At 44.4% G+C, this 15707-nt stretch overlaps 1 protein-coding gene across 3 annotated transcripts in view; it reads right to left on the bottom strand.

Moving 5' to 3' along the window:
* The window catches only part of LOC149838580 (surfeit locus protein 1-like), a 28122-nt gene extending 19118 nt beyond the window's left edge, over positions 1-9004 (bottom strand). For 2 of the 3 annotated variants that reach the window (XM_090007739.1, XM_090007740.1), the window contains exons 1-3: positions 8815-9003; positions 8536-8633; positions 7873-8126 (exon numbers count right to left, since the gene is read on the bottom strand). In XM_090007739.1, coding sequence (XP_089863865.1) covers positions 7873-8126; positions 8536-8633; positions 8815-8971 — 509 coding nt within the window. In that variant the 5' untranslated portion in view covers positions 8972-9003. Of the gene's footprint in view, positions 1-7872; positions 8127-8535; positions 8634-8814 lie in introns of all 3 variants that reach the window. The other variant, XM_090007741.1, reaches the window with a different exon arrangement.
* Between the last annotated feature and the right edge of the window lie 6703 nt (positions 9005-15707).

Raw genomic sequence — 15707 nt, 5'->3', positions numbered from 1 at the left:
GGACGGCCTTAGCCGAGAGAGGATTCCCCAGAGGCTGAAAAGCAGTGCCACGGATGCATCCAACTTCTGCAGAAGTGTTAAGCTAACTATTGTAGCCCCTTTTCCCCTAACTCCAATGACTGGGGAGGCCGGATCTTTGCCCGTGGGGTGGTTGTTAACAACCTGTCCATTGGAGTTTTTGTACCGATCTGTCCTCTCCCTTGACAGACAACCAGAAGCGAACGGGTGCGTTAGGGGTTGCTTAACTAACGACCCATTCTATGCTGTGGTCTTTAAACCACTCGAGCATCTTGCCTGTGAAGGCGAATGTGAGGCCATTTATGTGATTACAACCGTTTGCATTTAGCGTTGTTCGAGGTCGCACGACCGTCTCATCCGATCATCGCAGTACTAGACGTGTCGTGCACGACTATAAGTACTCTACGATAAAGGGGGTATAGCTCCTCAATAGAAGCCTCAACAGGAGTGTTTCACAAAGATGTAAAGTTTATCAACTTTACTCTATCTTTTGAAACAGCAGTACCTTGTGCCAACATGATGCATGTGATTATCTCGAATCACATCCGCTATCGGGGTATCTACATGTCTCGCATGACTCGATACCGGCCTCGATAGACGAGATACGGGTTTCTCAACAGAACACCCGCTAAGAAGTTCGCTCGCTCCCGACTAAACTCTTGTCGCAAGAGGGAGAGTGGTAAATGCTCCTTGCATCCTCCACGAGGATGCCCTTAAGGCATCCGCAAAGAGCAAGAACCTGCACGTCATCTGCAACAGCCAGGCAATACCAACACGTATGCAAAAGCAAGAGGCTAGGCGCAGAGCGCGACGGCAAGGTAAAGGGCAAGGATTTGCGAAACCGCATCCTTGAGTGAAGTGGATACTCGTATAAATATATACATATATATATATATATATATATATATATATTCAATGGTCGCTTTTAGTTCAATTGAACTTAATTCAAATATCCAAGTCTTCCGTGCAATTTTCCCCTACCTTGGAGGGTTACGAGCTTGCTGACGTCTGCGGACGTACACGATTGACGGCTCGGGTCGCGGAGCGCGAGTGGGATCCGTCGTAGCTGCAAATATGCGATATTAACAAGCAAACTCTGACAAAAGCAAAAGCAAGGCAAAGACTCGACTTTTCCGATACATAGGGTTGGGGCCAACCGTCCCAATTGACTCGAAAAGAAGATGGGGCAGGATCAAAAGACTCTAGCTGCCAAAAGAGGGGTGTAGTCAAAAGCGAACAGATGACTCACGCTACTAGGAATTCCTCGTTGGAGACCAACAATTGTAATGATCTGTCCCCATCACGATATAGCTTCCAAAGATTCCCCGGGCTTGTCGGCCAAGGGTATCGGCTTGCGCACAAAGGGCAGGGGGCCATCGGCCCCTGCTGGCAACAAAAAGGCAGGGGCCATCGGCCCCTGCTGGCATAACAAAAGGCAAGGGCCATCGGCCCCTGCTGGCATAATAAAAAGGCAGGGGCCGATGGCCCCTGCTGACAAACTAAAAAGGCAGGGGCCATGGGCCCCTGCTGGCACAAACAAAAGGCAGGGGCCGATGGCCCCTGCTGGCATAACAAAAGGCAAGGGCCATCGGCCCCTGCTGGCATAATAAAAAGGCAGGGGCCGATGGCCCCTGCTGGTACAATAAAAAGGGGCAAGGAGGAGGGGCTCGGCCCCTCCCCTGCCGTAGCAAAAAAAACAGGGAGGAGGGGCTCGGCCCCTCCCCTACCGAAACGGAGAGCAGGGAGGGGTGTCGTGCCCCTCCCCTGCTAAAAGGGGGCAAAGGGAGGGGGTTTGACCCCTCCCGTGGCCACACAGAGAAATGAGGGAGAGAGAGAGAAGAGACGGAGAGGGAAAAGAGGGAGAAAGAAGAAGCGATGGCGTACCAGGGGGTTTTCGGAGGAACTCGCCGAAGAGGAGCTCGCCGGAAGGAAAAGGGGGGGGGGTCGCCGATGTCGGTGGCGGCGGCTGTCGGGGGTCGCCGATGTCGGTGGCGGCGGCTGTCGGGGGTCGCCGGCGTCGGTGACCGTGGACGAGCGAGAGAGGGAAACGGAGAGACAGAGAGCGAGTGGCGGTGAGGGGGGTTTCGTAACCCTCCTCCCGCCTGCCTCGCTGTCTTTTAATGACAGCGAGGGGCGGTGGCCCGGGTCGGGTCCGGGTCGGATCCGGATCCGGCCCAAACCAAATTTTTTTTTTTTTTTTTTGATATTACACAACCGGATGGCATTGAAGCGAGCCTGCTCAGGGATGCCGGTCGCGCGAACAACCAACAGACGGTACCATTTCTGAACTCTGTCTCGGTAGCTGCAATGAACCAGATCTGCGGTGCCTACCCACCGCCCCATAGGGTCGTCGAGAGGTTTCCCAACGTAGGCTCGAGTACGCAGCCTTGGCCACAACCTGTGGTAAAGGTTTCGCAGGCCAGAAATGGCCTGCGGGATCCAAATCTGACGGTGGGTCGAGCTGCGAGCAATGTGCCAATGGCAAGAGACAGGACAAACTTGTTTTCCCCCTTGAAAACCGCTCGTGGGGGCTCGATCGCAACCCACCAGCGAGCCGAAGAAGGTGGTCCAGTTTTTGGTAAGCATGTTTGTCTTGTTGGTATTCTAGCCAGACCCCTAAGACCACGTGCTGGAGGGACAGAAATTTAGCTTGTGCTTCCATGGGATGCCATAGCAGATGGTATAGGTGGTCAACTTCGAAACCAATCTACAAGCTATAATTTGGAGTCGTCCAGGAATATCGTTTCACATAGTGAACACCCAACAGCTATTACCAATGACTCCTTAATGTTATCCCCAGATGTTTCTGTTGCAGCCAATTCCCCTTTATTTCAACTCCAGAAGGCTGTGGCGTTTGTCGTGCTTGTGATGGTTGGAGATAGAACTTGGACTTCTGGTATTGTTTTCAACTCTGAGGGTCTGATACTTACAAATGCTCACCTTTTAGAGCCGTGGAGGTTTAGAGAAGTGCCTCAAGCTAGTGGACCGGCTTCAAACAAACAATGGGCATTTCCTAGCCTTACTGGAACAAAAGAGATAGAATCCAGCAATGAGATGCAAGCGGTTTATGCATTGGATGCAGAGTTCACAAGTCCATTATGGATTTTTGGCATCAAATCTTATGATTTGGTGCAGAAAAATGGAGAGAATACCTATCTGGCTTGCAGTTACAGGCAGAGGGGAAGATCATATTTTGGCCTGCTGGATATTATTCAGGGCTCTCTCAGTTTTTTGGATATCCCATTCACAGACATCAGAACTGTTATTGCAAAGGGCAGGTACTTGTGCATAGAGGGTGCCTCTTCCACTCTGCCATTATCAATAGGCAAAGTGACTTTAGATGAAAATTGTTCCAAAGTTGTTGACTTTTCTACAGCGTGGTCATCCTTCCGTCCTAGTTTGGAATACAAAGCATGCCTAAGCACACCAGAGATTATAGAGTTCCCTACTGAGGTCCCTGACCAAAAGGCATATGTGTATTTCTATCCACCAGTCAATCATTTATATCAAGCTGGTCATGAAGAAAAACCTCCTTTGCTATTGAAGAATCATGGGGGCCCAACAAGTGATGGCATCATGAACAAAGAGAATTTGCTGCCGGTGTCTGCCAAAGTCCTTAACTCTGGGGATGATGTAATGGCATCTGTGCAAGATCCTATTTACCAGGGTTATGGAAGAATACGTGTTAGGTTGGATCATATCAACCAAAAGATATGGCATGATGCAAGAGCAGTATATATTTCGAGAGGCCCATTGGATATTGCCCTGCTGCAAATAGATCATGTTCCAAATAGTATTTGCCCCGTCAATCCAGGCGTTGCTTGTCCACAACCTGGGTCTAAAGCATTTGTGATAGGACATGGTCTTTTGGGACCTCAATCAAACCTTTGTCCATCTGTTAGTTCTGGTGTGGTCTCAAGAGTTGCTAAGACCCAAGGTCCTCTTAAGGCTCCTGAAACTATGAGTGCTGATATAGAGGGGAAATGTATAGCTGCAATGCTTGAAACAGCAGCTGCAGAGCATCCGGGTGGAAGTGGTGGCGGTGTTTTGAATTCTAAAGGACAGCTGATTGAGCTTGTGACCAGCAATGCAAGGCATAGTGGTGGGACTATACTTCCTCACCTGAACTTCAGCATTCCATGTGTCGTTCTTGAACTCATTCTCGAGTTCACATCAGATATGCAGGATTGGCACATTTCGCCTATCTTCAATGTGTCTGGTCTATATGCATACCGTGGTGACAATAAGTCGTCAGAGCCGACTTCTTCCCAACCAGGGGAGAATGATGCAGAGCACAGACGTCCCAGATCCAGCGGCAAACAGGAGTCGACTCGGGTCCAGGGCCAGACCTGGACCCGAGACCCGGATCCAGCTGCACACGTTAAATACCCATCTTAGGGTTGTGTGCAACACAGACGATGAAGATTGGAATTAACGCAGCTCTTTTCTTTTTGGGGTTCCCTGCAGTTTTTCTTTCTTTTCAGCAGCCTTTGTCATTCCTTTTGGTTTTCTTTATTACTTTCCTATCAGTTCATTATTGTTTTTGTCTTTACTTCCCTATTGTTTATTATTCCTCTGTCATGTTCAGTTTACACAGTTTTCTACAACAGCTTTTACGTTAAGTTCTTTGTTTTACATTTTACTCTTTTGTTTTGTTGCAGCAACTTCTCTTTTCCTGTCAACAATGTCAGTCTTTTAATAATAACAAGTTACTCAGACCTAGTGATATTTTGCTGTTTTTATTCATTACTCCCTGTTGTCAAACCCATTCCGTGGGCATTATTAGTGGATTCTTCCTTCAGGCTGCACGGCTGTGCATCGCACGAAGCCATCAGTGTCAGCCCCTCTTCGTGTGACCCTTGCGATTCCCCCCTGTTTGCTGCATCAAGTGCAGTTCGTTTGTGTTATTTATTGCCGCACGCCTGATCGTGCGTGGAAGAACTATAACAGTGCCAGGCCTGTTACGTTGTGGTCTGTCTCCTGTGGCTGCATTGAGAAGCGTCAGCGAGGGCACCCCTTATCGTGAAAGCATCGCCTTTGCGCTGCATCAAATAGGAAAACCACAAACATATAGGTTGGGGGCCTTAGCCTTTCCCGTTTAAAACTTACAGCCAAGAAACACCAAAACCAGTTGATGCTTTTGTAAAATTCATATTCAGTAAGTCAACAAGATTATGAATCTTTTATGTAACAGAGAACTAGCTACTAATAGAAGAATCATGACATCAAATTGGTTGCTCCAAATGCCAATACCTGGCTTCGAGGTCTTCCTGTTTCTGCTTACTGGAGAAGTTGCAGACTTCCAAACTCTAGTTTTCATAACATGTGAAGATGTTTGCTAAAGTCTACTTCATGAAGAGAATCACATCTAAACACGCCACTTACAGGATGGCCAAGAATAACGAGCTATGCAGAAATTTAATGCATCTCATAAGAATACTATGGAAAAGTATGAGATACTTCTCAAAACAGTGCTTAGCACTGCTGATCATACCTTGGAAGAGACCTACAAACAGGTACCTGAGGTAGTGGGCAGAAAATATAAGAGGATTTAGCATACAATCAATCAACCCCTAACTTTTTTTTATAGGAAACCATGATATGGTTCCTGAGAATTGGCTTGAATGCTTGCACCAGTGTCCAAATAATTAACAAAGAGGGATGAGCATTCTTAGAAAAGGTTTCTGAGAAATGAAGTGGTAGCATTCAAATGAGCAGCTATCTCAAGATACCTCCAAAACTGCAAATAGCTACCCAGAATGATGGGTGGAAATATAAGCAATTCAATCAATCACTCAACTCTTGCCATTTCATAGGAAAGCCACTTTATAGTGGTTCCTGGCCTTGAATGTCACCACCAATACCCAAGTGCTTACAGTTTCTGAAAATTAGCAAGTGTGTTATCTAGGAATATGCTATCTAGATTGACTAGATAAGAATGACATGAGAGGAACCTAAATATGTTGTGTATTAACTAGTCAAGTTTTTCTCTAACAATTATCTGAGAAATGTAGTCAGATGTTAGTGCATCAACTTCCACCATGAGGAAGCAATCACGGCTAACCCCAAATTTACAATCACAGATAAAATTGTAAATGCTTGGTTCCCACAAATGTGCACTCCAAGTTGAGTACTAGAATCCTTCGCTCATGTGTGCACAAGTGTAAAACAGTTAGAGTGTGCTACCTAAGTAAGAAAGGTGGTGCTGCCAACAGGGTGGGTATGTTTGACAGCTGTGTTTCTTGCCTTTGGACTGTAATTGTCCATATCCAAGAAGCACTTTTCATCTTACACAAATAGTGGCTTTCCAAATCATGGATTGGGGATCTCCTTTAGTTGGGAGGCAAATTTCCATTAAAACAATCACCATTCCCATGGTATGAGGATCACATTTCCTTTAGAAAAAAGAAAAAATTAACCTGTGCAGGTCTAAAAAGCAACAAAGGTATTGGACTAAAATTTATCATATGGATTTAATCTCAAGACATGTTTTCTATGTCACAAAAGTTCATGTCTTATTACTTCACCAAACAAATTCTATTTTATTCCCAAAAGATTCCTCAAGTTGCATGCTTAATCATTCCCACATCTCTCTCTCTCTCTCCCTCTCTCCATACATACATATATATATATATATACATGGAAAAATATATGGTGGTTCAGTACCATGAAACCTTATGGTGGTACACACTCTTGTTTGTATGGATCTAGCCACCAAAATGGTAGATCTAATCATACATGTGTTTAGCATGGTTTATTTAACATGTTAGAAGGTTTTATCATGTCTAATACACCATAAGATTCATTTTTGAGATAGTGAAAATCAACGACTCACAATTCATGAAAATATGGGTGGTTTAGAAATAGTATAAAACAACCTATTTGAGTCAACTATAACACATGAAAATAATAAATAGAACATACTAAACATCATCTAAAAGGTTAGATTTTACTTTTGAAGCCTAGATCTATGTAAATCAAGTGTGTACCACTGTAAGTTATGGTGGTACAGTACCACCATAGAAGCACCCTATATATATAAATACATATATAGGGCCACTAGATTATGTTAGCTGGAAATGTGTGAACTGGAGTATGAACCGAGATTTTCATGGTTTTTTTTATTTTTTCTTAAATTTCACCATATGAATGTGATCTAGATGCTTGGTTTTATAGAAACAGACTCTTGGATCATCAGATTATGTTGCATAAGAAGGATCTTTTAAGGCTTGAAAATCAATGGCTCAGAATTTTTGTAAATATTCAAGCATCCAAAAATCACATTTTTTCATCAAAAATACATGATCCAACAGTTGATTCCTAGCAAATGGACCACATCGAATACACCTGCAGGGTTGGATTTGCAAAAAAAGTGCCGGAAATGCCTAGTTCACATTCCGATTCACATATTTCCAGTTAACATAATCTAGTGGATAATATATATATATTATATATGTGCATGATAAACAGATAGATAGATATATGGAGATAGGTGCCTTTGAGAAGCTGATTTTCAAAATCTGCAGTGAAAGAAAGTGGAGGATACATTAACATAGGGAGTGAACCGAATTAGTAGAGAAAGCTTATGATATAACTTATAAGAATCAAGGCATACATTTCTTAAAAATAAGAAAAATAAATTACAGAAACAGCTTTGCCAGCTTAGGATATTGACATTGTCATCATGGAAACAAATTTTTAAACAAATTCAAGCACATAACGCATGTCTAATTGTCCATGCCTTGATCACAGACAGCCAACCCATAGAATATATAGAATCAACTCACTGAAGCTAACATCAACAAAGATCAAGTGATTTCTTGACATCCATAAGAAAAGTATGAAAGTAGGTACCTCCCAGATTCCTTAGTCAGCAACAGTGGCGTCAAAACATAGTACCCATTCTCCACTAGACCAGAAATGCTTCTAGATCGAGGACCAACAAAAATTGATTTACTCTCATCATAAACTCCTTCACATGAGACCCTCCTGAACTCCAAAGAACCTAGGTCCCCATCATCAATAGGCCCAGGTAGTTGAGAAGAGATGCTGTTCAAGCTAATTGGTTCCATCTCTAATCTCTTCTTTCTATACTCCAGTTCTACAATCTGTTGCAAACAAGGAAAAGGACATATTCTATAACTATTACATATACATCACAACTACATCTCGTTACGAACATGATCAATCAACTTCATGTTAAAAGTAGGCACATATAAACTGAAGATGTTGACCATCTGAGAACCAAAAACTAAACCCATAAAAAGTCACATATGAAAAATACAAGGTAACCAGCTAGACAATTCAACCTTTTTTTTCTGTGAAGCTATATTAATTAAAATTTAAAAGCCACATTAAGAGGTATTAAATCAATCTTAAACAAAACACACATCATCAAAATAACAGCATCTCAAGTTTAATAAACTTGAAAAAAATGATAAATTTCAGCATATAAAATAGTAGTTACACAAAATTGCAATACGCGTCTAAGAAAAATGAAGGCGAGTATGGCTTAACCTTCTCTTGGCGCCTAAAGAGCTGCCATGTTCCTAACCCAAACGTGATTGCCCCAGGAATGAAAAGAAACAGACTTGACCATCTCCATTTTTTGTTATCTGGATCGATCCCAACAAACCAAAAAATGAAACATGAATAAGAAGGGAAAAAAACTTCCAATCCTCAGGTAATAAAACTCAATACCAACAATACCAATCACTAGAAAAAGGGTGGAAGAGCGAAAAAACCAAGGTAGGTGGCCAAAAAGATTGCTAAGCAACAATGGGTAAGACTCCGTACCCTGAGCTTGGGGAGGTGGTGGTGTTGGTTGTGATAGATTCTGAGCAGAAGTTGATATCTGGGCAAGCAGGAAGACAAACTTTGATGTTGGGTCCTTGATCTTTCGATGCAGATCTAAGGCAGGGTGGCGCTGAATCAGTTTGGCGAGTGATGCCATCGCCCAAGAGTCGAATCTTCACCCTTCCGAAGGGTTCATTTACTCTTCTTACCATCTTTTGTTGTGGTCTTTGCCATTGGGTTTTGCTTGTGGATCCGGTTAAGCGAACCGGTACGATTCGGATTCGATTTTAACTGATAGTGCTGGTCCAAGACAACTTAGGTCTCAACGGGTTGGGCACGGGACGATTGTGGTCCACATGAACCCGCCCGAATTACTCGTAGTTGGGTTCAGGGTTCAGGTTCAAATTATGTTTAAAATAGAGAAGTTTATGTTTTTTCTTTCTTTTTCTGAAGGAAAAATGGGTAAAACTGTATTTTTCTTTAGTTATGTAGCAACAGATAACTGTTAATCATGATTAAGTTGACTTAAGTAAACTTAGGCACCTGTTTAAGCAATTTGTAGATAAGATAGCGTTTATTTGTAATTTTTGATATCTTAGGTGGTTAAACATAAATTTTCCGTACCTTAAACAGCTATATGTAGATTTCTCGTTTAAAGTACATCCTTATTTAAACTGTTCAGGTTTAGTCGGACATTTGACAAAAACCATAGTTTAAACTCGATCCAAATCTTGTTAAGTTCTTCTTAACACGTCCCCAATAATCTTGGCGTCAATGCTTTTATGCCCATAACAATAAACTAGATATTTAACGGCCCTTCATATGGCTTGGCGGAGATAAATAATGTTTATATTAACTTTTTTATAACAAATAAATAAATAAAAACATACAAATATAAATATGTGTTAAAACACGTTATAACTTATTTTTAAAATATAAAACTAAATAACTAAAGAAAATAAGTACCCTTTTATATGGCTTAGTATATATTTAAATTACAAAATATAATGGCCCATCTATATGGATGGGACAAAATTATGTTATTTTTTTATGATAAATAAGAGTAATAAACACATAAGAATGTAAGCATTTCAAACACATTTTGTTGAGAACGTTATCCACGGGGCTGGCCAATCTTATGCTCAAGTTTTTTTTTGTTTGCAAATAAGAAAAGAGAGGAGAGATATATAGAGCTATTTTATGAGAGAGAAAGAAACACTTTTTTTTATAAGAAATGAATCAGTTTTACATGGCAATTAGCAGAAAGAGAAGGAGAGAAAGAGTTATATATATATATATATATATATATATATATATATATATATATATATATATATATATATATATATATATATATATATATATATATATATATAGTAACTCGAGATTTGAAAATTTACAAGATGCCATGTAAGACTGCTTTTTTTTGAAAAACTATGTAAAGAAAGGCAAACAAATTTTTAATGACATTGCCACATAGCATGGCAAGGATATCAACTAAAAAAGCAATGAAGCATCTAATTTTTTATACCTGTTAGCGTTCAGATTTTATAATATTTAGGATTTGACTTCAGGTGGGGTCGGATATACTACACTAAATGTATCGGAACCATTGACAGTCCTAATGTAGACAGGAGCTGGTTGGCTAGTTTTACTTGGACCAACTCAATATGGTTTGTAGCCAAGTAGCTTCAGGTCCAAGTGCAGTTTGTGATTGCCGAGAGATTTAGCCTATTCGAAGTTGGACTTGAAAGTGACTTGTGTAGGATCCTGGGCCAATTTCAAGGTGACTATGTACCCCTAAATGATGGGAATGAGATTCAAGAGAACAATACTTAAGGGAAAAACAGAAGGTAATTAAGTATTAAACGTAGAACGTAATGTTTCCTTGCGACTTACAGTGTACAGTTGCGCTTAGAGTCTGTTTTGCTTTTGTTGAGTCTGATGTAAGCTGCCCGGTTCAGGTGAATCAATACCCCGAAGGGGCAGCCCGTATACTTGAACTGTAATAGCCTGTGGGCAAAATTGTGAATGAAGTAAATATGTTGAGCTTTCTTTTGTTCACCCTCGTTGTGATTGCTTCTTATGATTGCAATTTCTCTCCCTCTATTCTCTCTTGCACTCTGATTACAAGCTTCCGCGATCGGCAAGCGAGCTGACGAGTAGGCTTGCGGCGGTGAGGAAGGACCGTCGCGCCGCGCTGGCCCATTGAAGGAAATAGGCCCGTGGCAAGTGGTACCAGAGTTTGTTCTCGTGTTGGGGAAGGGACTCTGGAGTCTGTGTCGACAGACACGCCGACAGACTGCGATTTGTGAGCAAGACATTGTGGCGCCTTATCAACACTTGCGCAATACCAAAGGCAAGGCAGTTGCCGAAGCTGAGGAGATGGGTTCACCTCGGAGCCAAGAAGAGTTGGTTGCAACTGTTAACAAGCTGGTGGAAGATGTGACTTTGCATGATGAAGTGATTTCACGCGCATGTGAATCATTCAATGGATTGAATGATGTGGTGGCGAGCCTGCAAGAGCAGGTGAACTTACTAATGGGGCAGGTCACTTCATTGACGACTATAGTGACCGATCTTGAGTTGAGGAACCGTACGTTGCAGCGGACGGTGACCCTAAATGGCGGAAATGGTGAGAGACCATCAAGGATTGATGTACCTAGACCCGCAAAATTCAATGGTTCTCGTGACAGCAAGGCCATTGAGAACTTCTTGTTCCAAGTAGAAGACTACTTAGATATCCAGAATGTGACCCTCGAAGATATGAGGATTAAGGCTGCAGCGGCCTTATTTGATGGTGATGCTATCGCTTGGTGGAGGCGGAAGCGCAATGACATGGAGAGGGGTCAATGTGTGATAGACACCTTTGATGACTTCAAAGTAGAGTTGCGCAACTACTTCATGCCAAGAAATGCGCAGAGACAGGCTTACCGGATGGTTCGTGAGCTCAAACATACTGGTTCGTTGCAAGACTATGTCAGAACGTTCCAGAAGCTTATGTTGGAGATACCTAACATGCCAGAAGACGACATGCTTAACTGGTTCATTGTGGGACTTCAACCATGGGCACAGTCTGAAGTGGAAAGGAGCAACCCCCGTATTTTGGAAGATGCATATGTGGCGACTGAGCGCTTAGTTGACACTCAGCGCAAGCCTTTCACCCCATCAACCAAAGTTGGGAAGAAGCCTGACCACGGAGGCAAGAAGGATAAGCAGCGCAATGATAAAGGTGAGGCGTCGACACGCCATCAATCCGAAAAGAAACAGAACTTCACAAAGCATAACAACAGCAACAAGGGTGCAGTTGTGACATGTTGGTTCTGCGGCGATAGACATATCGCCAGGCAGTGCCCAAAGCGCCTTGTAAAGGACGACGGGCAAGCCAATGCTGCACGGGAAGAATGCAGTGATACTGAATGCAGTGACACTGAGACCATGCAACCAAGGATGGGGGCCATGCGATCGATTAACGCAGCTAAAAGTTGCGCAGCTAAGAACATGCAAGTCAGTAAGGAACTTATGTACGTAGAAGTCATTATGAATGGAAAGTCTACTTCAGCAATGGTAGACTCGGGGGCCACACACAACTTTGTCTCGCGGAAAGAGGCAGAGCGGTTGGGCTTGAAAACTGAGCCAAAGCAGAGGACTATCAAAACAGTAAACTCTGAGGTCAAGCCCATCCTTGGTGAAGCAAGAGATGTGGCTACTCAAGTGGGGAGTTGGGCCGGCAAAGCCAACTTCTCTGTGGTGCCCTGGACGATTTCAAGGTGATTCTGGGTATGGAGTTTCTGCGAAGCCAGAATGTTAAGATGTTGTCAAAGTTTAACACGTTGACGATCATGGGGTCAGACTTGTCACACACAGTGCAGTGCATTACGCATAAAGGCAAGTCTTCAGTGTTATCGGCAATGCAACTGAAGAAGGGTGTCAAGCATGGGGAGCAGACATTCTTAGTTGCAGTGTGTGCAGATAAAGGGAAGGTAGAAGCAGCAGTGCCGCCGACCCTAGCCCCACTATTGGAGGAGTTTCGGGGGGTGATGCCCCCGGAATTGCCAAAGCGTCTTCCGCCAAGACGCGAGGTCAACCACAAGATTGAGTTGACCCCGGGAGCGAAGCCTCCTGCAATGGTTCCATACCGTATGGGGTCAGCTGAGTTGAAGGAGTTGCGCAGACAGCTAGACGAGATGTTGGACGCAGGCATTGTTCGTCCATCAAAAGCCCCATTTGGTGCCCCGGTCCTTTTCCAGATGAAACATGATGGCTCTAAACGGTTATGTGTGGATTACCGTGCCTTGAACAAGGTCACGGTGAAGAACAAGTACCCATTGCCATTGATAGCGGACTTGTTCGATCAGCTAGGCAGTCCCGTATCTTTTCCAAGCTAGATCTGCGACCGGGTTACTGGCAGGTGAGGATTGCCGAAGGTGATGGGCCGAAAACAACTTGCGTCACCCGCTATGGTGCTTACGAATTTCTAGTAATGCCATTCGGGTTGACAAATGCTCCAGCCACGTTCACGACTTTAATGAACGAGATCTTCTACCCTTACTTAGACAAGTTTGTGGTAGTCTACCTGGATGATATCGTGATCTACAGCAGCAACATGGAGGAACATGTTTAGCACTTGCGAACAGTGTTTCAGGTGCTGAAGGAGAATGACCTTTGTGTCAAACGAGAGAAGTGTCTCTTTGGGCAGGAGAAGATTAGCTTCCTTGGCCACGTTTTGGGGCGTGGTGTGCTGCGTATGGATGAGCAGAAGATAAAAGTCATCCATGAATGGGTTCCGCCAAGCAAAGTGCCAGAATTGTGGTTGTTCCTCGGTTTGGCAAACTATTATCGGCGTTTCATCAAAGGTTATTCCCTCATTGTTGCGCCCCTCACATATTTGTTAAAGAAGAATCGGGTATGGCTCTGGACAGGAGCGTGCCAAGATGCCTTCGATGGCTTGAAGAAAGCCTTAGTGAGGGAGTCAGTGCTGCAACTGCCTGATCATTCGAGACCCTTTGAAGTACACACTGATGCCTCAGACTTTGCCATTGGCGGAGTTATTATGCAAGATGGTCATCCGATCGCATATGAGAGTCGCAAGCTGAGGGATGCAGAGAGGCGTTACACAGTGCATGAACGTGAGATGACCGCCATTGTGTATTGCCTGAGGACCTGGCGGCACTACCTTTTGGGTGTCGAGTTCGTCGTCAAGACGGACAATGTGGCCACGAACTATTTTCAGAGACAAAAGAAGTTGACGCCTAAACAAGCTCGATGGCAGATGTTTTTGGCTGAGTTCGACTTTGCCTTAGAGTACAAGGTTGGGAAGACCAATGTTGTGGCGAATGCCCTGAGCCGAAGGGCTGAACTGGCAGTTGCGCGCACGGAGCCTTCTGAAGTGCATTTGGAGGGTGCATTGCTGAGCCGCATCCACGAGGGTACGTAGCAGGATCCGACCGCACAACACCTTGTTTCTCTGGCGCAGGCAGGGAAGACTCGGCGATTTTGGCTACAGGATGGCCTCCTCGTAACAAAAGGGGGATGCATCTTTGTACCACGGTGAGGAAGTCTTCACCGAGAGCTACTCAAGGAGTGACATGATACACTATGGGCCGACCATCCTAGTTAAGAGTGGACCTTAGCACTCCTTGAGCGCGGCTACTATTGGCCGCAGATGAAAGACGACATTGAGAGGTATGTGCGGACATGCCTCATCTGCCAGCAAGATAAGGAGACAAACCAGAAGGTTGCCGGTCTCCTTGAGCCTCTACCAATTCCAGAACGTCCTTGGGATAGCATCTCTATGGACTTTATTGTTAGTCTGCAGAAGGTAGAGGGCCTCAGTTCTATTTTGGTTGTGGTGGATCGTTTCTCAAAGTATGCCACCTTCATCCCAGCTTCCAAGGAGTGCCATGTAGAGAAGACTGCAGAGTTGTTCGTAAAGCATATGGTGAAGCACTGGGGCATACCAAAGAGCATTGTGAGTGATCGCGATGCTCGCTTCACGGGCAAGTTCTGGCGTGAAGTATTTCGGCTACTTGGCTCTGAGTTGCTGTTTTCAACAAGCTTTCATCCGCAGTCAGATGGACAGACAGAGCGTATCAACGGGATATTGGAGCAGTACCTTAGGCACTTTGTTAGTGCCAATCAGAAAAATTGGGTGAAGCACCTTGATGTGACACAGTTTTGTTATAATCTGCAGAAGAGCGAGTCTTCAGGCCACAGTCCGTTCGAGATAGCCACGGGGCAGCAGCCACTGACCCCACACACTCTTACCACACAAGAAAAGGGAAGGCCATCATTCGCCTATCAGTTTGTTCGCGACTGGCACGAGCAAAATGAGTTGACGAAGGCATTCTTACACAAAGCGGCAAAGAGAATGAAGAAGTGGGCGGACAAACACCGTCAGCCCGCAGGGTTCCAAGTTAGGGACCAAGTGTTGGTGAAGTTATACCCTGGTCGCACAGGCATCTTCCGTGGGCGGCACCGCGGACTACTCAGAAAGTATGAGGAACCCTTCACCATCACAAAGAAGGTGGGCAAGCTGGCATACAAGCTGGAGTTGCCCCCAGACTTCAAGGTGCACCCGGTGTTCCACGTGTGCAACCTCAAGCAGTTTCATCCAGATGATGGAGACCCTGAACGCAGTGTGCCACAACGCGCTCCCATCATGCAGAGGGCCCCGACAGCACAACGAGCCGAGAAGCACCTCAGTCAGATCCTTCGCCACAAGGTCAACTACTTGGGACAAGCGAAGAAATACTTGGTGCAATGAGATGAAACAACGAAACCAACGTGGAAGCCTGCATTTCGAATGAACAGCCGCTACCCGGCTGAAGTCAGGGCTTACCACGAAACAGATGGCGCCGAGAACGGCGCATGATTTGAAGGGGGGAGCATGT

Source organism: Nuphar pumila, chromosome 5 (genome assembly GCF_984573655.1).
Source record: "Nuphar pumila chromosome 5, dmNupPumi1.hap1.1, whole genome shotgun sequence".
Taxonomy (NCBI): domain Eukaryota; kingdom Viridiplantae; phylum Streptophyta; class Magnoliopsida; order Nymphaeales; family Nymphaeaceae; genus Nuphar; species Nuphar pumila.
The sequence above is the reverse complement of the archived record's forward strand: the minus strand, read 5'-3'. Positions and strand labels throughout refer to the sequence as shown.